Consider the following 24,682-nt stretch of genomic DNA (forward strand, 5'->3'; position numbering starts at 1 on the left):
AATTATCTGAAGTTAAATGAATGTCATCTTTTTCTGCGGTCCATCAACTATGCTGGTATTGTAATATTGAGTAACAGTGGCGCAGGAGGTAGAGAAGTCGTATTATAATCAAAAGGTTGCTAGTTCAATTCCCTGTCGAGCTGTTTTATAACTTATTTTGAGCATCAAGTTCTCTTGAACGTATTTGTCTGTGAATAGATATTTCGTGTTAGTACATTTAATGCTGTTTAGATCATTCTAAAATGACTTCGAATTTCTGTTTGTAAATGTGATAAGAGAATTCGGTATTTAGCAGTTTATGCTAGCTCTCGTGAAAGCAATTTTTTCATGTCCCCCCCCCCCGGAATTACACTCTGAAATTTGACCATGTATTGTCCCCCCCTACAATGAAATGGGATCTCCGCCCCTGGCTGCCGGCCCTATGTGGGTGAAGCTTCGTAGTGTTTCTTCCTTTTCTTCATAATAATTTTGATCTTCTTCTTCTGGCTAGGGAACCGTATTGTAAAAAGTTTTGAAATTTGGCACACTGAATGAGGACAGTCTCCTGATTCTTTTAATTAAGTTTCGTGTCTGTGCCTCAAGCGCTGTAGCGCCAACAATGGGTCGAAGTTTGAGGTGCATTTGCAAAGGCATGTTTTGAACATATGCCTAATTTTCAAAAATGAGGTACTGTTGGATTCCTTGGATCAAGCCGAGTTCACCGCACTCTATAATTTCCACCATATTGGATTTTATGAAAAAGTTACAAATATTTTGACGGTCCACATTTTTTGTCACCCTTGATCTTTAGACTAAGCCTCACAATAGTTATATTTTTTGCTTTTCAATTTGCAAAAGTGTTTATCTGTCAGCCAATAAAAATCTCAGCAACAATTTGATCTATAAAAACCAAACTTGGTACATGGACTCAGGACCCCATTTTAAGAAACACTTGCGACAATGGTGTAAAAGTGAACTACACTCCGCAACTTTATGGGGAGCTCAGTAGCAAAAAAAGGTCCCAAGGCCACATGGCATGGCAACTTGGATTGGATTTTTTTCTCGAAAGGTTTAAAATGCCCAATTTTCACCTAACTTTACACAGATGATATCCAAATTGTTGTTGCCGTCATATTGGATTAAATCAAAAACCTATAAAAGTTTTGTGCGGCCTCAAACCTTGTTGAATCTTCTCCAGATTTGGCACAGTTGGACAAAGCGTCACAAAAGTTTTTGTCAAATTCGAGGAAACAGGAAGTGAGCTCATATCTCGGCAAATCTTTGCTCAATTTACATGAAACTTGCTGTGAGAGCTTACAGCCATGCTCTTTATATAATGACATGAAGTTTGCACTATGCATTGTTGCTTTGCTTGGCCCCCTCGTTGCTGTTTGCATCTATATTTCTACATTGAGTTTGCCTTTGACAATGGCCATCAATAATAGAATGTTAAATTGTTGCCATAATATTATCATAGGCTACATTAGATTTATGCAGTGGCTACAAATGTCCAATTGTTGATATGACTGTCAACAGATCTTTTCACTGTATATAATGAGTACATGATAAGTGAAAAATAGGCTCCACGCCAAAACTCTAGTTGACGCACCACTGCAGGGATGCTCTAGCCTGTTAACCTGGGCGCCAAAATGAAAAGCAAGAAGTTCCGCGGCCGTCATTAAACCACTATTAAAACATCTCTATGGAGTTTCAAGTCAGACATTATTTTCTGTTAAATGTACAAATATGTTGTACCTTTGCTGGCTTAATATCTCAGTACTGTATCGTCAATGGTGTGTCAGCCTGATCTCAAGGTGTGTTTATACAAGGTATTTTTAATACCATTCTGATACTATGAGTTATTTGTAATACTTTGTAATACTAAATATCCTTTGTAGTGAATACTGTAGTGTTATTTCTAGTAATTATGCATGGTACAGCCCCATCGGCCAAAACCAGCTCATATTGCCTGTAGCCTGCCTTCTGACCATGCGTAATGCCACTCTGCCTCTGTGACTTGTTAGAAAACAGTTGCAGCAAATTGGCTATTTTCTTCAGTGTGACAGAGCCTAGTCCAGAAGGTGTGTGGCTTGTGACACCAAAGGAAACTTCTCTGAGTCACACGTTGTTCAGAAACATGATAGTGTCACTTTTGATGGAGAGAGTCAGCTGCTTGTTAAAGTGTCAACATGATATATCGCTCTATTGCTGGTTGAATGCTCACTGTACACTACGTGAAATCCATCCTGGCTCTGGCTAAATGTAGACCTAGTTCCTCTTTTCTCGGGGTTGCTGGAACAGACTGTTAGAAATCCCACAGAGGAATGCTTTGATCAGCTTTGTTGCCTCTCACTGAATGAAATGAGTCATGAGACAGAGTAGCTGTGGCTTCATAAGGAACACGTCATGTTTGATGAGGGGGGGTGAGAAGATGACATCTTATGAAGACATACTCACATCTTCTTCGTTTAAGAAGTCGGATGATGAAGGAATATGGGAGATTTATAGAGTTCTTGATATAAGAGTTTTGGTTGGATTCAAGAAGTGGGACCAATTAGCGAAATCAGTTAAAAGTTGTTATGTGGAGGCTTGATGAAAGGTCATGCCTTTTGTAAATGCATGTAAGAACATGACTGACAACATTGATGCAAGTCTATTTTGATTAATTCCCATGGCAATTAACCCAGAAGGCTTTGTGGAAAGATCCTCAGATGAGAGGAGATTTAAAAGGCCAGCAGAGGAGGGGTGACTGAAACTATATCCAAGAGTAATACCTTTATGCTGTAGTCAAGTGAATGAAAGTGACCCTCATGTCCGCCCTATCACATAAAGAGGTACATTCAAATCATTCCATGTCTTCACAATTCGGTTACAGTGACACAACACGCAGCTCTCCCATACTTGTGTAATGAATGTGATATCTTTCTTTTCCAGTGAGTTCTCAGAGTTTTGTAAATCAGAAATGGAGGAAAAAAAGAGTGGTAGCTGAATAGTTCATTTTTAAGTGCCTTTGAGTCTTTCTATTTGAGTAGGTGGATGTCCTAGAGTGGTAATTGCACACCTTATGCTTCAGGTTTCAAAGACCCAACACTCAGATTCCAGGGCAAGCACTTCATTTATTTGTCTTCTGAAAAGACTAGCAAAACATATTACCTCTCAAAGCTATAGTGTTAGTAAAATCCTCTGTTAACAAATCCAAAGGAATGTGTCCCTGAAGTTCTGTACTTTAATCCACTGACATAACTGTCCTGTCTTCTCTCCTTTCATGATACACATTCCCAGCCGCTTTGTCTTGTAACATTCTCATAAGATATCACTGTGGCGATAAATCAGACATTCCAGTCGTCAAGGCAACCTACTATATTATCCTTTACACAGGTAATTAGACAAAGCAAATAGACCATTTATAATATGTCTGCACTACAGTAATTGGTCTTTCAAGCAGACCCAATTTAAATGTACATAATTTGACTTCATCATCAATAAACCCACTTGTAATTCACCACTACATTGTGTGGGTTTTTTGTTAAGCATAGCGTAACTCACTTAAAGCTTTTACAATTAAAAAGCACTTGAAAGCGTGCAGAAAAGTTTCAAGTGTTAATATAAAAATGATTGTTTTTGATAATGTAAATCTTAAGTATTTTGAAATACAAAACAATGTTTTGACAATATTTAAATTGTTAATTAAAATGAAATTGAATCAAAGTTTGAACTGAATTTACTTACTTACAAGACTTGTGCCTGATATACGAAAGTCTGCCTCCTTGTGACATTGTGATGTGGATGGGGAATCTAGACCTCATATTTTTTTTCTTCCACCCCACCCCCACCCCTTGCCTTTCTCACCGTCTTTGCTCTGCATCATAGCTTCTGGGTTTTTTCCTTATCATCGTACAACTTCCAACTTCCTTGTTCTGTGTGATGTTGTATTCATTGTATGTTGTACATGTGGTATGCCTTTACTAAACACTCATCAACAGACATGTGTTTGGCCACAGTTGTGGAATTAATATGTTATTGTAACACTGGACTACATAACAACATTCATTCTCATACCTTCCTAGATAGTGTCTCCATATTGAAACATTGAATTGCTCTGTGCTGGTTGGGCCCTTGTGTCTATCGAGAAACATGAAGTGTGTAAGTGTGTGGTGTTTGTGAGCAAATGAAAACAAGGAAACACTGAGATACCACAGCATATAACTCATGTTATTCAACTGTATTCACATCACAACATCCACATTGTTCAGCTTGTGACAAGGTCTAGTAATCTCAATATATATTTACTGTATAATACATTATACCAAGAGGCACTTCCAGTAAATCTGGCAATAAAGGAGCTACAGTATAGTGTCTAAATTACAAAACAGTAAAAATAAATAATGTTTATCTAAAAGACTTTTGTTGTCATTTAAATTTTTTATCTGTACAGTATATGTTTTGTACAAAATGGAACAATAACCATCAATAAAATGAATATTTTACTTATCAACGAATACTGGTGATTTACACATTTTTTTCCTCACTATAGGTATTGCTACATGTGTTAAGTGCAAGGTACTAGTCAGAAGAAAATGATTAGCCTGTGAAGTGTCGACTTAATATATATATATAGATATATATATATATATAATTAAAAAAAAATTACAAGTCTCCGTTCTCTTGTTTAAAGAGGTGTAAAGCTCATTAGAGCCTGATCTGTGATTTGGTAAAAATAGTGCTAATAATTATGGTTACTTTAGACATTTAGACAAAAAGATGGAGGAATAGTGCTGACTGGCAGTGACTGACAGACAAGTAAATAATAGGAAAAGATTCTCATACAGATGCGTGAAAGGACAAGACTCCGCAGCAGAATGTACCTTGGTGTGGCAGATAGATAATAGAGTCACTTAAAGAGGGAGTCTAAGACTGGTAAAGGACAAAGAACAGTTGGCAGCTGTACTTATGGAAAAAAATCCCCCCGTATTGCTAAGAAAGGAAAACTCTGATCAGCCTTTTATCTTCACTATGCTTACGCATTTCATATCTCTAGGCTCCCATAACCCTGTCAGTGGGAACTGAGACTGGCCATATACTCAGAAACATAAACCTCTTACACCATGAAAAACAAAAAAACTCAGTCCCTTTTGGCTGAAAGGTAGTCAAGTCTGAAAACATTGACTCCTCCTCAAGAGCAGACCATGAAAGATGTCACCTCCCACTCAACCTACATACCACTGTTCCATTCACAAGGGATGAGAAATCAATGCGAAAGTTTGCAGATAGATCAAGAAAGCTAAACGATTCCCTTTCTTATCCTTCTTCCCTGTGAATCCCTTTATGACACAAATAAGAGCCAAAGTACAGACCGAAAAAGGTTTGATGAAGATCAAGGCCAACCAGTTTGGAGGGTATTTTTCTGAGGCACTCAGTAGAGGGCTGTGGCATGGTCTTTTCACACTGCGGCATACTTGCACAGACGCTTGAAAGAAAAAAAAGAGAAAAAAACCCCACATGAAACACACAACCATATCACTAATTAAGCAGTTCAAAGTGTTAATCCCTGGGTAGATCCACAGTTTTTTTTTTATGTCTTTGAATGCTTTAACGTACAGGATTGGGTTCTGCTTGGTCAGGAGTCCAGAGGAGAGGATGGGGAATGCCTCTGGATGCGAGCTAGTGCCATGGGCTTTGTTTTCCTTGATGAAAGAGGCGAAGAGGGTGCTTTAAGCGCGGAGGCTTGGTGGATATCAAAGAAGGCTGAGCGAGAGCGGCACGTCTCTGTGACGTGTGCATCAAAGAGTTGTCCTTACGTGTTGAAGCGCCACAGGCTCTCCCCAAAGTCACTGCCGCCCATCTACGCAAGTGGAAGTGACACTGACGGCTTCCCAGACTAGAGGACTAAAGAGTCGCGCGTGTGACTTTGCACTTCAGAAGAGGAGGGGGGCAATGACTGTTCAAATGACTGTTCTAAATAACCAGGTGAAACAAAAAAAATCCCAAATTGTCTAGTGTAATTCCTGTGTGGATGTTAATTTATTCTCAAACAAAAAAAACTAACATGGCCTCCTTACATCTTCTGTGATGTTTGCATATGTTTCGATGGTTGCCTGAGATAGAATGTACAGATATGAAATGTGACAACTCACTGAATATCACAAAACACCGACCTTTACCAACATGACTTTTCATAGGTCTCTTCTTAATCCTTATCACAAGTCAGTGACACTCAGTTACCAGGTGACTACTGCTCAAAAGCTTGACCCAATAAAGCCAGAAAGCATGATGCTTTGTCTCTCTAAAGTGTACTAAAATAACTGCCTGTTCAGTCTGTGTACCCAGTATCTATGTGCTGTGGCCCTAGTTTTCTCTCTTATCCCAACCAAAAGAGCAGAATGTTTTCATGTCTCAAATAAAGTGTGTCTAGGTCTGTGTATCTCATGTATGTCACGTAATGGGGCTCCTGAATAAAGCTTCCAGGTATGGAGGTCTGGAGACAACAGATAATGGAAAGTAAAAACCACTCAAATTGTTCTGGAAAAATACAACGCATGTGGAACTCTGTATGCACAACATGTCCTCCGACAGCCAGCCATAAAACAACACACGAGACAATAAGATTGGCAAACAGGAATGAGGGAAACGATACAGCGAACAGCAAAATAGTGATGAAGAGTGAGAGAGACAGAACACCACATACTTAGAATGGATTTCAAAATTTGCACTGAAGTCATATTTGGCGCTCACACTGAAGTTATGTCTGTTTAATTCACAAAGAATCATTTCAAATCAATTCAAAAAGAATTCAGAGAAAAAAATGTCCCTTTCAATAATACTTCAAAAAACCCTGAAAGTGCAACTGAAGTGGATAAGATGCAGAGGTGTCAGTATTGCTTTAATGGTAATCCCGGCCTTCTTGGTTTTTTTTTCTCTAATGATATTAGTGATGTACTTTGAGCTCTTTTCAATTTCAAAGGGGAGGCAAGAAGATGGATGTCAGAAGTAGAGTGCACCGCCGCAGCCTCCTAACCCAACATTTTAATTGGCTCCCCCATCAAAGTGGTGCGTCTGGTGGAGGCCCAACGGCAGCGGACTGAGGTGATTAGGCCTGAGGAAAGCGTTTTATCTGACTGTTGCCTCGATCCGCTCGGCCATCGTGTCCAATCTGCCTCTTCGTACATCAAAGGCGGACCGGGCGAACGGATGCCTGGACACGTCAGGCATTCCCATGCAATCCCGGCCGCCGCCGCCGTTGTGCCGCACAGGTCCACTCACATGGACGGGCGGGCGGACGGGCTGGCCTGGCACTCGATATCATCAGCTCTGTCATGGGAGCTCCCTCTGGCTGAGGACCAGGGCTTAGGAATGTGGACGCTTGATGCCTTTCTCCTGTATGTCTTTCACGTCTTTGGGATAAAAGTAAAGGCTGGAATAGTGATTTTTTTTTTGGGGGGGGCCTTTGAAGGACACTGCAGGGCACAACTACACGTGGCTTACTTTAAAATTGCTTTAAAAATGCTCTCAGACAATGGTTTTGAGGCTTTAGAATTGAACATCTTAACCAGTCACTGACCCAGCAACAGGTTTAACTGCAGTGACATGGTTGGCTACACACACCATGCGACTTTACATTGGGGTAATTTCCCTGAAAGTAGGAAACATGAAACTCTTTTTAAATGTGACGTGAATGTATAGAAAAAAAAACTATATGCAATTAAGGTACAGCCTCACCCTACCCCCTCCTTACTCTCCATGTTCTATTCTCTGCACAGAAACGCATCGCTTGTGCTGAAGGTCTTAACTGATGAGAATGCTAGAATGGGCCCAACACCGCTTTTAATATAGCCTACTTAGCAAAGGTCCTACATTAGCTTCATGATAAAACAACTGTGGGCAACTGGAGCCCCAAGCTATACAATGACATTTAGTCCTATTCGTAGAGCCCAATGATTGCAAAATGCGGAGGGAATCGTGGAATTAAGCTATAAAAAGGAAATCACAGTTAAACGGGGAATTTCACATTTTCGAACACAATGACGAGAGTGAAATACATTCGATAGCATTATAGGCAACATTCTTGCCCGCGTGAGTGACACAAATACAGCTAGCCAAAGTTAATGAAACAACAACTTGGTATATTTCATTATTTCAGCCTCTCGCGTACGGTGGTTTTAAAATAAATACAGTTTGCCACATTGGTGGCGAACTGACGTATCCTTATGCATTGTGAACTGAACAGGAAGTATGATCACTCTTTGGAAACTAACACAACCTGGCCATCGGAGCAGCATCTGAATATTCTTAGTCTTAGAATGTACGTAGGCCTACCTGTATACTATCATAACACCCGCGGCGTAGGCTACTGACTCCGCACAAATCTTGCAACCGGAAACTTATATCCTGAGTAATTTTTTGATTGGACATATGATTTGATTATGATCAAATTGATCAAATGAAACGAATTTCACAGGGCCCTATATTCTGACTCCAAAGTCCTAGTTGGACTAAAACATCCTGTTTGAGGGTCTGGTGCACCTTAAAGAATGATTCGTTCTAGCATATAAACTGCAAAAATAGCTATTGTTTTTTGTGTGTACAACAAATGGAAGATCAGCATGCACAGAAATTAAGTGAAAAGGAATAATTCTGTTTGTAATAGAAATAGAAAAAGCATATAAGAAGAGAGCAAACTAGTTACAAAAACAGACAGGGCTTTGGTTGATGGCGACCATAAAAATGTATGAAGCTGTGGCATTGCGAAGCCATGGCACTGAGTGGCTATGTGTTGCTTCCAGAGACAAAAGCAGCAGGGCGGCATGTGATGCAAAAACAATTTCTTACAGGTGCGTGCTTCTGTGTGTGTGTGTGTGTGTGTGTGTGTGTGTGTGTGTGTGTGTATGTACATGTATGCTATTCTCTCCCCTGTGAAATGGGAAAGCTTTTTCAGAGCTGTAGGACATAAAAAAAATCTGCTACTCCTCTCCCTTGTTGGAATGCAAGTGAATGGAGGCATGTTATTCTTGAGGATGTGTTGTACAAACGTTGGTTGACACCACAGTTGAAGGTCACCCCTCGGAATAGACACAACTCTAATGGCAATGGAGATCTCACTGGACACACATGCACACACACATGCACACACACACACACACACACACACACACACACTTAAAGAAACTTGCTCACTCGACTTTCAAAGTAGTAGATAACAGGCTAGCCAGTACGTTCCTGCTGTGTACATGCTGATTCTTGAAACAAAGCAGACCTCATGTCACAGATGGGTTGATCACTCCAAACCTGCTCAAGTAACAGTTTGGTACACGGCCCCTTCCGACTAAAGAGAGCTACAGCACAGAGCCTGATCAAAACTGATAAAACGGTTTTCTAAAAAAAAAAAAAAAGAATCCCTTACTTCTAACGAACTCGTCACCCCCTGAACAGGTGTACCACGTACACCGTGTAGTCTGACCCTCTTGACCAGAAGAAACACTGTGCACTCCCTCACACATCACACTCACTATCATCCATACTCACACACTGCTGAAAGCTCTCAAGCCTGTCCCTTAGACCTTGTCCTCCTTAGGCACAGATTCCCCCCAGTGTCTACAGTGTTGTGTCTAAGTGATGTGCTGGCAACCATACGTCAGGACTCTTGGTTTGGGAAATAGAAAGTGTTCCACTGACAAAATCTTTTTTTCTTTTTTTTCGTCCATGACCGACACTGTCCCTCCATCACTCAGGATTTTCTTCGTCCTGCAGCTGGTCTTCCACTGTCTCTGGCGACACGGGACTCTCGTCCTCCAGTGACTCCGCCTCCTCTCCCTCTGTCCCCTCCTCCTGCTCATCCCCTGGCTCGTCCTCCTCCTCCCTGCTCCCCGGCTCCTCCTCCTCCTCGTGGATTGACAGGATCGGCTCGCCCGCATTGCCCACGAGCGCCGACTCCTCGTCCTCCTCGGCTTGACTCTGAGCCTCCATGTCGATCACCTTCTTCCACATCTCGTGGTTCTCCATCAGGTGCTGTGTGATCGGGCAGAAAACTTTCCGCCGCTTCTTTGGCCCTCGCTTCTCTGTGAGAAAACCAGAACAAACACGGAAACACTGGTAAAGTAAATCACGTTTTTCGATTCACACCACATCAAATTCATGAGGAAATCATATACAGATGGGATTACACGTGGAATAGCTAATTGATAATAAGACACACATTCTCAAGTAACCACATTCTCAGTTTATCATTTCACGTTACCAAAATTAAAACAATCTACTCCCATCACCACCAACTGGAAAATAAAACTCGTAATTAAAGCGACTTCTTACGAGACTGCTCCGAGCTGGAGGATGCATCCTCCTCAGGCGTGTCTTCCTCCTCCTCCTCTTCCTCGTCCGTCTCTTCTCCACCTGCCTCCTCTTCTCCTTCCCTTTTCTCACCCTCCTTATTGGACGCACCCTCCCCTGGCTCCACCCAGTGGCCGGGCATCAGGGCGGCCGAGTCGTAGGAGCTGCACAGCGGGCCCACGATGTGCGTGATGAAGGACTCCTGGAGCTTGGCCAGTTGTGGCGCTGAGCGGTCCATGAAGGGGCTGATCGCAAGGCCCAAGCTGGATTCCTCATCCCCCTGCAATGCCATTGGATGCAAGGCACAACGTCACCACACACAGTCCCAAACATCAATTATAGATCTGTCCACCCACACTTTTAGATATATTTTTAGGGGGGTGTTATCAGAGGGGCTTGGTGCAAGAGTTCTCCACTAATGAGCAGGTGGTAGATTTTAGAGTATAGAATTTGATTGGGAATGCTCTGGTATTATTTGATGAAGTGTGAAAGATTACAGATTTTGCTTGAATAAAAGAATAGCATGAAATGAAACGACTTCTTCCCTGTCAGCTTAAAAGTAGTGGGCTGAGAAAAAAAAGTCCAGCGTCAACTGATACTGGTTGCACTTAAAAATGTCCAAGTTACAGAAAATTAATTATAATGTTTTTCCTCCCTAAGAAAACCTAGTTGATCAAATGCAATCCACCTTATCAAGGGAATCAAGAGAATGTGTGCAGCGTTACAGATCTATCCGAGCACAAACGCTTCACGATGCTGTAAGTGGACCATGGCTGACAAGGTCTCCTGTTGCCATGGCAACCAGGCGCTAGCTGTCATGTGTAGGATATGACATACGTGTGGGCTCTGTGCGGGGCAGGTGATACTCTGAAGTGCCCATCTGAACAAATCATTATGGAAAAAAGGAGGCCAGAGAGAAAGAAAAAAGGAGAAAGGGGAAAAATTGAAGACGCCTCGCCTCTTGAACAGGATGATTTTCCTCCTCCTTGAGTAGGTTTTGAAAGAGAGCCTGACAGTCATGTGATCTGCACCTATAGGGCTGCGAGTCTGCTGTGGCCTGACACAACTGGGTCACTGTTTTTTTTCTCTCCACAGTTCAAAGCAGCGCGCTCTCCAAGGACAGGCTCTTTCTCCTCCTATGCATCTTATTGTGGCCGAGCCTTAAGCAATTGTTTGTGCAAAATAAACACTGCTTCAATGCTTAACAGCTGACCTTCCTCTCCTGCACGTCGGCTGCATCACAATGTTTAGAAGCATAGATTGGCCATGCGGTCACTGTTTGTTTTATCAGGCTACGCTGTGTGGCTCAAATCTTTCAAGATACTTGGGTTTGGAGTAACTCTCTGATGTCTCTATGAAGAACAAAAGGTCCTATTTTCTCCAAGGAGGTTGAGTTCCTTCATTCTGCTATCGAGGTCAGTTTGTCTGAACAAAATTCAATAATTGCATTTACTAATGAAGGCCGCTTCTTCTCTCTGTTAACCCTTTCTCTAGCTTTAACTACTACTGTGACGATAGTTGGTTGCTAGGCACTGGCCTATGCTCATATATTCACCAGGTTGCCATGCTCTTGGCCACTCCATACTGAACCAATTCAAAGCCCCGATACTGGAGCGAAGAAACTGTTGCTGGGCAACTGCATCGCGCCACCATGGTTCCTTCTCCACAGCAGGAGAAACTGAAGGTTTGCGATAATGACATGATATTAAAATATGAGCCGGTTAGTCACAGCACACACGTGAAGAAGTTTGGGACGGACCTGCTCGTAGAACTCGTTCACAATGCCCTCGGTCCACTGGAGGTGCAGGTCTTTGCATTTGAGGGGCCCGTTGATGTCGGCCAGCTTGATGCACATCTGGCACACCAGGAGCCGGTCGTTCTCGTTGGACCAGTCGATGCCCGAACACCCATCATCACCAACCTGCGAGGGAGAGAGAGAGAGAGAGAGAGATGTGATATGTATTTAAAACAAAGATGACTGATCATCACAAATAAATCTAACTAGGAGAATATGGTGAAACCAACACCAGTGATATGTTGGTATACGTATATTGTCAATGTATAATTTAGTTGCATTTAAAGGTAGTCTTCTCAGCTTAAATGACTTTCCACAGATGGGTGTACTATCTAAAGAAACTAACTGTTTCATTAAACAGCATAGGTCTTTGGACAAATTAATCCACAACAACTTTTAGTGGAAAGGGACAATAGTGTGGATGTGCTTTAAGGTGCATATACACTGCATATACACTGTTGTATGCCATATTGTTAACTGATGATGACTGGCTACCTTGGCATTGAATTCTGCCAGGAAGTCAAAGTGCTTTTTCAGGTCTGTGGCAAGGATGGCTTCAATGACCAGGAAGCGGAAACGCTTGAACTCCACATGCTGCAGGTTGGCCAGGAAGTTGTACTCGGGCCGAGACATGAAGAGGTTCCAGGCAGCCGCGGCGTGGTGGTTCTCCAAAACAGAGCGGTCATTGTAGAGCACTGCCTGAAGATACCATCAAAAAGAGAGAGTAAGGAAAGACCTGATGAACAAACAAATAGTTACAAAGAGAGAACAAATACAAGTTAAAGAAAGAGCAAATGATGGTTAAAGATACCAGAAAGAACAACCGCAAGTGAAAGAACATACAAACAAACATATGTGAGGGTAAGAACAATGGTGAAAGAAACAGAGAATAAAACATCACGTTGTGAGAATAAATAAACAGAAAGAAAGAATGACAGCAGTGAAGAAAAAATATTTGTGAATAGTAAATACAAGTGGGAGTTACATGTCGATAGTGTAAGATAAAGAAAGACAGAAAAACAGGAAAAGACAGGAAAAGAACATATCACAGTACTTAAAGAAAAGGGTTGTCTAACTGACAGTAATCATACTACACACATAACTTAGCAGGACGGGTAACACCATATCTCCACACACAAGGTGTCTTTAAAACCCATCCATACCTTTTTGGCACTAAACCAAATTCTTACACAGCTGGGGAGCATCAGTAGAGCCATCGGCTTTGGTAGTAGTATACCTGTGGGGCACTAGTGGTAGTATACCTGTGGGGCACTAGTGGTAGCATACCTGTGGGGCACTAGTGGTAGCATACCTGTGGGGCACTAGTGGTAGCATACCTGTGGGGCACTGGTGGTAGTATACCTGTGGGGCACTAGTGGTAGCATACCTGTGGGGCACTAGTGGTAGCATACCTGTGGGGCACTGGTGGTAGTATACCTGTGGGGCACTAGTGGTAGCATACCTGTGGGGCACTGGTGGTAGTATACCTGTGGGGCACTAGTGGTAGCATACCTGTGGGGCACTGGTGGCCACTAGGAAGGCGTTGGTCCTGCCAGGGTGGTCATAGTCGTGCATGGCTGCTGCCACGTAGAGCGCCATGAGCTCCAGGGCTGGGATGAGCCCCGACAGGCAGCCATAGCCCTCCTGCGGCGTGGGGTATGTTTTAGACATGAGGAAGCCCAGGGGATTGTGGGTAATGCCACTCTCCGTGTCTGAGGGTGCGGTGATGAAGAAAGCATGTTAGAAAGAATCAGTCTAATGTGCAGTCGAAAGACCCTATGCGATAACATTTAAAATGTAATTCCTGTAACAGGTGTAAATAAGGAGTTTGTAACCAGATTGAATTTCGTAACGAAATTCTATAATGTTACAATACAGAAAAAATGAAATGGCATACACTTTTAATGCTTTGCTTTAGCCTATGTAAAAAAAAGGACAAGGGGAAGTAGTGGCATTAATGTTTAATGTACAGCCTTTGTGTGACCACAGACAGCTGGAAAAGATTATCACAATGTCCTCCATAGAAATGAATTAATTATAGTTTGGACTCACCAGAATCACTGACTGAGCCTTCCTGATTGGCCAAACGGGGCAGGCCAGGCACAGGTTGTGTGGTGAGGTACCAGACTGCATGCAGCACGTCGGTGGCATGGATTCTGTTGTGATCTGAAGAAGCGTAAAAGAAGGTGTACCACGAGTCTCAGCTAGAGGGCAGCACCACAGTGTGTAGTGTGAGCAGTGATGGGGGTGAGTGAACCTGGCGAAGAGCAATGCATCCCCCTTGTGTTTGATCATAGCTAAGGCTGGTTACGCTGGACAACACCTTCAGCAATGTAAATTATTCAGAGGAAACTGCTACTATTATTATTATTTATTGAGATTCCCATCCATTGCTTTAACACTATGGTTGTTTAAAAATTTGTTCAAAATGAGTTCAGTTCAAAAATCGACTTCGAGTCTAAACTAAATGGTTTTCTTAACATTTTAGGTCAACCATTATGGCTATCACAGAGACATGTACAGGGAAGTCAGCTTTCTCATTGAAACTTACATGGGATGTCTCTGTATCCATTCTCCAAAGCATGAAAATAATTCATGAACTCCCTGACAGGAATCTTGAAAGTCTCAAAGAGTGCTGTGTCTTCAAAGAGCCTGTAAGAGACCTGAGGCACACACCAAATCTAAATTAACATGTCATTCATATTTACATTGGTATTATAAATATAGATGTAATGCATTTCCATATATATATCATTCATGTTTAGGTCAACAACTCAAACAGGGTTCCTTTCATTAATGTTATGTGTGTGGGGGGGGACTGTGGTAAACATGCTATGATCAACTTCCACCAGCAGGTGGCAGTGCAGCTTCAGAGCTGACACCTACCCCTCCACAGCAGAGCCCACTTCTAACTTCTCACCTGACTGAGGATGCGGCCGCACTTGCCTTCGGTCTTCTCCACCAGGTTAAAGATGGGGAAGTTCCAGTTGTTTATCTGGCTTATTTGCGGCTCCAGGCCCTCCATGACCATCGGCTCTGGGGCCAGAAAGGGCTTGTCCTGACCATAGCAAGCCAAGCAAAGCCAGTCGAGTTAGGTTATGCTAACAGTTTAGGAGCCGACATGGAGTAGAAAACACAGATGAATTCTTACATTATTTTGACATAGGAAATTGACCCACCTCGGGTGAAAGCAGGGGGTGGAGGACTAGGCTCTCTGCTGGGTACATCCTGCACCCCTCTTGGACTTCACATGACTTTCTGCGCCCATCCCCTTCCTCCTCGTTCTGTGCAAAATCGCTACTGTCACTGTGGTTGGTCTCATAGGTGCTCTCGTAGTCAGACGAAGCCAGCACTAGGTCATCTACAGGGTAAATAACAGAGCATATTACAACAGTGTATTACCTGCATTAAGGTACATTAGCTTACACAAACATATGTGAGTCCTACCTGTCTGCAGTGCTCTGTCCCCTCGGTCTATAGATCCTCCCGCATGCGTAAGCTTACTGTAGGGTCTCCCACAACTAGATAAATCAAAGCACAACACCATCATATCTCAAATATATTCATATTGTTGCTAAGGGAGAAGTAAAGAGAAAATGACTGAAATATGTTGAAATGGATCCAAAGAAAGGGAAACACACACCAGTCCTGCATATGTATGGTGTGTAATGTAAAGGGCTGCTTCATTTGTACTTTGCTAGCCCTAGCGCTACGCAATGACGCTGCGCTGCTTGCCCTCTGTGAGTGACTAACGCCCGATGATATTCTCTCCCTCTCTGGTGTCCGCGGGGCAGTGAGGGCCTGTCTGCACTCGGGCTCCACAGCTGCATCACTTTCGCTCAGCTCTCCAGCGTGATTCAGCCGGGGCAGATAGGACCCAATCAGACCCTTCCCTTTCTCTGCCTCGGCATTCATTATGGCCAAGGGCAGCGTGACCCCCTGTCCGTCGTCCGAGCACGAGGAGGCTTGGAGTGTGCGCTCTCGGGAAAGAGAGGACAGAACGGAGAGAGAAAGTGCAGAGAAAGAGAGAGGTTCCAGGCAAATGATAATGTTTGGGGAAATAACGCCAGCTATTTCCACAGCATGTGTAGTAGGGTCTGTTTTAGGAGGAGAATGCATTAAGAAGGTGTATTTATTAAACAACGCCTGACCGTTCAAATATCAGACTACCTGAGTAGCAAGCCTCCTGTCTAATAACACGTTAGTCATTCGAGATATTGTGCTGAGCTTCACTTGAGCCAGGAGCTAAGGATGCTAAGGAACTCAGAAAAAAGAGATAAAGAGAGACAAAGCTGAAAGAGGAAAAGATGTGGGCTTAACTTCACTTATGACCTCTATGCAATGCATCAGGCAGCACAGCCGACCTCATGACACAGACGCGATGCATACCCTCTGTCTCACACACACACACACACACACACAATCACATATAAACACACAGTAACACACACGGGTCCTTCCTGACCACATAGAGCTCAAATTACATCTTTTGGGGGCTAAAGAAGCATCTGTGAGCTTAGCACAGTAATCTTGCACAAACTGCTATAAGTGTTGAAGGCTGTCGACCACTGTATTCATCTACAGAGGCGGCTGCTTGCCTCATTGGCTCTTCTGTTGGAGTTTAATTGCATTCCTAAACAACAAGAGGAGATGGTGCGTTTGTTTATCTTCAGTGCAGCACCTCGTTCAGAGAGATAATTGCAGTGCAGGGATCTGAATGGCTCTTCCTAATTTTACACACGGCGTGTGTAATTAATTTGATAATTGACACGTTTGACTTAGCTCTTGGCATGTCTGAACCTGCCACCACACACCAAACACACCGACTCCGTACTGTTTTGGGGTTCGTCAATGTGCCGGGGTGTTTGTTATTTTTTTACCTGCTACAGAGGGGCGGGGGGCCCCATTGTGAGGTGGTGGAGCTGGGGGCACTCTGGCTGTGTGTTAAGGCTCGGTGAGGGGCCCGCTTGGGAGCCACGTCCCCCTGGGGGGCAGGACACTCGGGCAGCTCCATGGACGGGGTCTTGGCAGTGGGACTGTTCACTGGGCTGCCCTGCGCTGGGGGAGAGTGGCACGGAGAAGCCAAGGGCGAGATGTTGGAGGGAGGGTAACCTGAGGAGAGACGGGGACCTTTATTATATTTTTGTACTCTCTCTTTCTATTTCCCTGTCTTTCTCTCACTCCTCTCTCTCTCTCTCTCTCTCTCTCTCTCACAAACACACACATACTTCTCTAGATCACTTCTCCAGTATCTCATGCAGTTTGTGTCTGTTTTCGAAGCTCTAATTCTCTATGACTTTTTGTGTTCTGTTTCTTTCAGTGTCCAGCACTGTCTCTTTTGTCATTCCATTCATTATCTTGTCATTGGTCTCACACACAAACAGAATGTGCATGCTACACACACACACACACACACACACACACACACACACACACACACACACACACACACACACACACACACACACACACACACACACACACACACACACACACACACACACACACACACACACACACACACAGTGCGTACCTGGTCTGTTTAGCCTCCTGCTGTACAAATGATTGGAGGCGGAGGGAGCATAGGAGGCGGACATGGACCTGCTCTTAGAGATGGTCAACATGACGGAGCTGTTCCATGACTCGTTATTCACCAAACTGGAAGACACGCACACACACACACACACACACACACACACACACACACACACACACACACACACACACACACACACACACACACACACACACACACACACACACACACACAATCACACATGGAGGTCTGACTCACCAGTGCACATAAGCAAGGGAGCATAAACACAGCGTCCAATGTAGTATTTATATGTTACAGCACAACACAACAACTTCTTTTCTTTTGTACTCTTTTCTCTTTATTCCTTCTCTTTCCCTCAACTCAGAGGTGAACTGGAGAATCTCAAAGCTCGGATCCCTCCCGCTGTGAGAACAAACCAAAGACATCCATTAAAGGCTTTACAGCCGATTGATTCGGAGGACTTCTAAAGGCCAGGCCCGATTCTTAGCAACAACTGGCAGCTCTCCCCACCAGCATATGAGACCCCCGTTCTCTCAGAGAAAGAGAAAGAAAGTGAGAGAGAGAGAGAAAGAGAGAGAGAGAGAGAGAGAGCTTTTCACTTTGGGCCGGGCTGGGCCGCAATCTAAACACGGGCCCGACTTTTTGAGCGTCTCCAGGAAACAGACGTAAGCTCTCGTCTCCAGACTCCAGATAACCATCTGACCTGGAGTGGTGGGGGGAGGGGGGGGCACAGGGGGTTTGAGAGGGTGTGTGTGTAGGAGGGGGTTCATGGGCTTCATGAACTTCAGCCTAAATCCATAACTCAGAACCCATTGTATAAGAACACAAGGAGTAGGGGGGTGGGGGGGAGTGGGGGTCTGAAATGGATGGATGCAATAACAAAAACACAATCAAACTTTAACAAATGGTGAGAAGAGACAGGAGGCGAAGGAGAGTTCACATGCGCAGCACGGCCAAAGCTAAGACCTGCTAAAGACCTGGCGCCACGGACTGAATAAGGAGAGAGCTTTTAAAACAGAGAGAAATGACAATCAAAAACTGGCCAACGCCCCACACGCGACCTTCCCTGAGTAATCTCCATTAAAGCCTGAGAGGAGCCATCCATTTATTGCAAGTGCTCCCCTCCACAGGCTGTCGGCGTCGGGGTGGGGTTTCACTTTTGGTTGGGCCACGCGTCTGCGGAGGGATTTAGGAATGGATCGGAAAACAAAGAGGAAGGCTGTGGCTGGAGGCGCGTTGCTAGAGCTAAAGGCTTTTAATTTCATAAAGTGGAAAGGCAGATTTTGCACTTTAAAAAAAAAAAGCAATAAGAGGGTTTGTGAATGGTTTTCCTCTCCTAGTGACTTCTCCAAATGGTGGTAGGATTTTGATGCCTATGATTTCAAACATTCTACTTTCTTAAACCATTTTACAGTAACCAATTTTACAGATTCCGTGATTCCGCTTGTGTAACATCAACAGAGAAAGAACAACTCTCTCTTTACCCTTACCCCCCCATCTACCCCCCCCCTCTCTGTCATTTAATTGGACAGTTTATTTGAAGTGCACATATTACACAGAAGATAAGAAACTTTAAATGCTGTGTGGGAGGTTGAGTTTTACCTGCCGGTGGGGCCGTCATGGGTGGGCTTGATGCTGGCGCTGCGGTCGCGGCGCACCGGGCCAGGCTCGATGGTGGGCAGGCCCGTGGCTGAGGTGGTGGTGGTCCAGGTGGAGGAGATCCTCCGCAGCAGGCCTGGAGGCAGAGACCGTCTGAGACGCTGCAAACAGGGGGGACAGTTGAGAACGAATTAGTAAACTTTAAGTGTATGGCTGAGAGTACACATGAACTTAAAATTGAACTTGAACTGAAGCTTTTATTTGGAATTACATTAAAAGTAATAAACCATCTATTTCATGACAATTTTTTTGCAAGAGAAGAGATAAATGAATAAAATCATGAAGGAAACATTGAAACCCAAACAATCTTATAATTAAAACCTTAATTGATCATACATAACTAAAGCAAATCTATGACATGTCAGTGAGTGTATAAATATATATACTGAATTCATTGGTTAATACACATAGTTGTGCCATCAACTACAACAAGGATGTTTTGACCGTCTTTTTACAGTGTTTTGGCCCATTGGTACTTGGATAATGGAGTGTTCCTCTCCATGTCTTGCCAAAATCAGGAACTTTAGCCAAAAAAAACTATTGGTATGTGACAGACTTTATTTTGGTGCTGAAGCTAGGAGCCATTTATGTGACTAATGTTTTCCAGTATCTATGTGTTCTGTTCTGGCTATATCAGGAGAGAAACAGAGAGTGAGAGAGAGAGGGCGAGAGAAAAAGAGAGAGGGGGAGGAGGCGCGATGTGAGGGCTAAAAGGGAGCGTGTTGCCGGGCAGAACATCAGGGAACAGCTGATGCTGATGCTTCTCCAGGAGGGAATGCTGCGTGGCACTGGGAAATGGGGACAGAGCAGATGGAGGCACCCTTGAGGAATGGAACGTCCTCCGCGTACTCTCCGTCTGCCCCCGTCCTCCCACACCACACCACACCACGCCGCCCCTCCAAGCCTGAGGGGGTGAGCCAGAGAGCGCCAGAGAGATCCGGCGCGCCGCCGCCTGTCGCGGGTCTGAAGAAGACGAGATGTCCACTGAAAGATGTTCACTGCCACATCTTGTTCTGTTCTACTGTGTCATTTTTAAATGATGTCCTCCCCGCTTGTTTAAGAAAAAAAAGGGAAAGTACACTGGGTGACCTCACCTCACAGGAAGTGACCCGCACTGAGGGGAGAACTCAGCTAACAGCCACATGAATGTTTCAGGCTTCTTCCCAGGCAGGCTCTGGGCCTCCGAGGCAAAACCCCTTACAGCTCTCCCATCCATCTTCCCCCAAGAAGGCTGGGACCTCCGCACCTCCGCCCTCCTTCCAACGAAGGACGGAGCAATGGAGGGGCCAAGAGGCATCCTGCCATGCTGTAGCCCCTGGAGCCGAGGATGGTGGAGCACACTGCCTGTTTATCCAGGGATCCACAGCCTTGTACTACCGGCTTCCTACACTCTCCCACGAAAGCCCCCTTCCACATGTAGACGAGATGCTCCCAGCATGTGGCCTACCGTGAATTAATCCAATTCTATACACTGCCAGCCAGCCGAGTTGGAGCGGCCCGAGCTTAAGGAGGAGAGACGCGGGCCCCCTCCAAATGTCTGATGCTGTAGACTGGAAAGTGAGTTCTCTCTCTCTCTATTTATCTCGCTCGGCTCGGCGGGCCTCTTCACGGCTGCAGACAGGCTGTCAGAGTGGGGGAGGCTCATCAGCCGGCCGGCGCTCGATGCTGGAAGGAGAGGAAGTCCGGTCCGATCACAGCGCTGCTCGTCTAGGAGGAGCGTCTGCATCCTTCATGCAAAGGCTCAGGATTACACCCTGAGGACGAGGCCTATGCTGTGCACTGTTAGGATAATCTATTGTACGCTCTCTTTCTCTCACACACACTCTCAATTTTGTCATCTCTCAAGACATCTTTTGAGAAGCAAATTAAAAGTAATGCCCACCACTGACTTATATTACATCCTTATATCATTTATTTTTGTTAATGTTCTGACGTAAGAGGACCACAGAGAGAGCTCCTTAAAAAAAGAAGACAGAATTGATTACTGACTAATAGGCTCATTTTATATGCTATGATGTGAGAGGACCACAGTGAGAGCTTTTCGCTGGAAAGGAAGACATAACCTCAAACTAACAAAGCCTGACATACATTGTGAGGTATTGGAATAACTATGAAATGTCGAAAAAAAAAGAGGCAAGCAAGTTCTTGTTCTCATTTGAGTATGCAGTCTGTGACAGAAGGCTTGTGTGTCAGGCATAGTAATTTCAAAAACAAGCTCTAACAGCGAGGCTTTCACTGAAAAGGCAGAGAGGAAAGGTCGCTCTCCTCGCTGTGTTTACCTAGTTCAGGTTCCCCCTCCAGCACTTAAAGACCACTCTCCCCCTTAGGAGAACGGGATAAATCTAACTGCCAGAGCTCCACAGTTCCGGAGACGCACTTCTTGCAGGAAGTTCAGAAGTGTTATGTCTAGTAGAATCTCTCAAAAAAAGAACGAAAGAGTGGTATGAAAAAAGAGAGATAGACAGAAAAAAACAAGGAGGAAAGTTGGAAAGAGGAGCGGTTGGCAGTTCTGACAAAAAAAAAAAAATATCTTGAAATCTGAAATCCTGAAATCAGCCTTTGTGGCACACAATGCGTAGCTGTGGAGACCTCGCTCAGCCAGACATCAGCCAAGAGGCAAAAGCTCTCTTAAACTGACACGGAGACAGGAGGGAGAGCAGTGTGGTGCATGTGTGTAAGCGCCGCTTCTAACCCTGGGCAAATTGTGTTATGATTACGCACAGGGCGCTCTGAAACCCGACATCTCTCCCTACATTTTTACGCCGTTTCATTCCGATACTCCATGTTGACACAGCTGTGGGTATGACAGATAAAACAGGGCTTCAGGAACCAGACCGTGTCGTGTTTTTCTTCATTCCAGAATATCACCTTTTATTTAGCCAAGATCTTAAAAAAAAAAAAAAGAAACCACACTGCCGCTGGCAAAGGGTCGAGCGGTCCTATATTCTCTCCATTACTCACAGGCTAAGTTTTACACATCTCAGGGCAGGCGTCACAAAACTAGCCCACGCTAACTAGAGAGAGACCACTAATTAGGAAACCACTTTGACCTTTCCTTAAACTGTGTCTACCTATCAATCCCAGTGTGGTTACAGGTGGGATTGTAACACTGTAGAGTAACTACAGTGGGGCAGCAGCATTCCTGGCCCCGAGGGGAGCTGGGGGAGTTGGGCTGGGCTGTGGCTGAATCACTGGCACAGCAGAGCGAAGCAAAGCAGCAAGGCTCCATCCTGCATTGCATCACAGGCACTTTATTTAGTCTCACCTATGCCTTAAGTGCTGGCGTGCATTTTTAAGTGCTGCTCTTGTAAAAGATTAAAAGGCCTCAGCGAAAATGTGCATCATTGTCCCCCAAAATTGGAGCCCTGCCACGCGGAGGGAGGGAGGGTAAGTATGGCTCTCTGTGTGTGTGTGTGTGTGTGTGTGTGTGTGTGTGTGTGTGTGTGTGTGTGTGTGTGTGTGTGTGTGTGTGTGTGTGTGTGTGTGTGTGTGTGTGTGTGTGTGCACTTGTGCACGCATGTGTGTATTTATTTCTGTACATATTTGAGTGCCTTTTCTTGTGTGTGTGTGTGTGTGTGTGTGTGTGCGTGTGTGTGTGTGTGTGTGTGTGTGTGTTGTCTTGGCGTACCTGTGTATGTTTGAAGCAGGGGACTGCCTTGAACTACTTTTTGGATCAAAGTTTGTTTATACCTGAATCTCATCAGTGAGGGCTGTGGTATTATCTGCATGGATAAAACATTTCCTCTACCGTTCACATCACAAATGCATCACAGGAGCGGAAATGGAAGGACAATTAACCACATCTTAACACAGCGCAAGCTGTAATTCTATCGCTCATCACTGATTCTCATCTAACTCACTCTACACTGATGTTTACATTCATGACAAAATGAGGACCAAAAGTTATTCTGAGGACCTATGAACCCACAACCCTAAATTTGTCCAATGTGTTAATTGGGTGGTGGAAATAGGTTAAATGTTCCGCTCTCATTTTGCCAAGGAGGTACGTGCAGGAGTCAGGATGAACATGTGATTGAGAGAGATAGGTGCACCGACTTTACACTTAAAGATCCTGAACAAATTACATTCCAACTACAACATTGACAGGCCAGGTAGGGACATTCATAACTCTGATTCATTATCACCGGAGGTCAATGATGTGGATGTATGACCTTGAAACACTGATGTAGAGTGACAGTTTAAGGATGAACTCTTAGTTCTTTCAGAAAAATATATTTCTGGACTTCCAATACGTTTGATATGAGATCAATGTCTAAAAGCCTCATTGTGCTTAAAGCATCAGAGTACCAAAGTCCACATTTGACTGAAGTAGACCTGTGATGCACCTACACGCTGAAACCCTCATATGAAATATTTTAATCAAGCAGATTAAGGGACTTCTATTTTAAAAGGTTCGGAATGTGTCATGACTTTTCCAAAGGATGTGCAGTATATCAATGTGGATATTCCCATCAAAACAGAAATACCTAATGAAAATACCTGAATACATCCTTTTTAGTCACACCCATCATTTGACACAAGCCATTCATGTGATGTCTGGAAACATTTCAGTCTGTGGTTCAGTCTGAATTTAATGCACACATTTCTATTTTTACAACAGTTTAGACCATTTAGTATTTAAGGATTTAAAACAGGAATGTTTCCATTGAAATGTTCCTGTTTCTTAAAACGGTCAAACCCTATAATTTGGGAATGGGTGCAAATGAACGTACTGGGCAAAGTCTCAGCTTAGTGACACATTAGTTTAGACGTCAGATAGGCATACAGTGGGGCCTTGCAGACTTGATGGGTGCCGTTTCGGTGCACGTTACCTTGGGGATGGCCAGCTTCTCGCCCTTCTCCCCGCCCTCCTCGGAGTCGGAGCAGGTGTGCGTGTCGCTGAAGGACACCAGTGGGCTGAGGCGCGGCCGGTGGAGCGGCTGGAAGGTGAGTTGCGTGCTGAGCAGGTTGCTGACGGCCCGTAGGGAGCTGCAGGTGTTGGGCGGCAGCGACGGGTCGGCCAGCAGGTCGGTGATCATGCCGTGGGCCTCGCCCATCACCCCTATGTCCACCGTCACAGTGGTGCCTGAGGACTGTGGGACAAATCAGACAGAGAGAGAGAGAGAGAGAAACAGGATCAAAAGTGAGACATGGAACGAAGAACAGTGTGAGAGACAGAGTGAAAATAGAGAGACTGACAGACAGATACAAGATGAGAGAGAGAGAGAGAGAGAGAGAGAGAGAAAGAAGGGGGGGAGACAGACAAGTCAGGCAGAGCTCTGCCGGAGTGTGAGTGTGTGCATGTGAATGTGTGTGTGTGTTTGTCTGTGTGTGTGTGTGTGTGTGTATGTGTGGAGTGTGGGTGACGTGAC

General features: G+C 44.4%; 1 protein-coding gene across 3 annotated transcripts in view; it reads right to left on the reverse strand.

Annotated features, from left to right (window-relative positions):
- Window positions 1-4,170: 4,170 nt before the first annotated feature.
- Window positions 4,171-24,682, reverse strand: part of pde3a (phosphodiesterase 3A, cGMP-inhibited) — a 69,415-nt gene continuing 48,903 nt past the window's right edge. For 2 of the 3 annotated variants that reach the window (XM_031583269.2, XM_031583272.2), the window contains 14 exons: window positions 24,143-24,403; window positions 19,254-19,411; window positions 17,628-17,752; window positions 16,975-17,206; window positions 15,542-15,615; window positions 15,274-15,455; window positions 15,015-15,152; window positions 14,646-14,757; window positions 14,147-14,260; window positions 13,607-13,806; window positions 12,590-12,793; window positions 12,059-12,220; window positions 10,282-10,579; window positions 4,171-10,031 (listed from right to left, as the gene is read on the reverse strand). In XM_031583269.2, the coding sequence (XP_031439129.1) occupies window positions 9,697-10,031; window positions 10,282-10,579; window positions 12,059-12,220; window positions 12,590-12,793; window positions 13,607-13,806; window positions 14,147-14,260; window positions 14,646-14,757; window positions 15,015-15,152; window positions 15,274-15,455; window positions 15,542-15,615; window positions 16,975-17,206; window positions 17,628-17,752; window positions 19,254-19,411; window positions 24,143-24,403 (2,595 nt within the window). In that variant the 3' untranslated portion in view covers window positions 4,171-9,696. The remainder of the gene's footprint in view (window positions 10,032-10,281; window positions 10,580-12,058; window positions 12,221-12,589; window positions 12,794-13,606; window positions 13,807-14,146; window positions 14,261-14,645; window positions 14,758-15,014; window positions 15,153-15,273; window positions 15,456-15,541; window positions 15,616-16,974; window positions 17,207-17,627; window positions 17,753-19,253; window positions 19,412-24,142; window positions 24,404-24,682) is intronic. The other variant, XM_031583271.2, reaches the window with a different exon arrangement.

This window comes from Clupea harengus, chromosome 16, assembly GCF_900700415.2.
Source record: "Clupea harengus chromosome 16, Ch_v2.0.2, whole genome shotgun sequence".
NCBI classification, from domain to species: Eukaryota; Metazoa; Chordata; class Actinopteri; order Clupeiformes; family Clupeidae; genus Clupea; species Clupea harengus.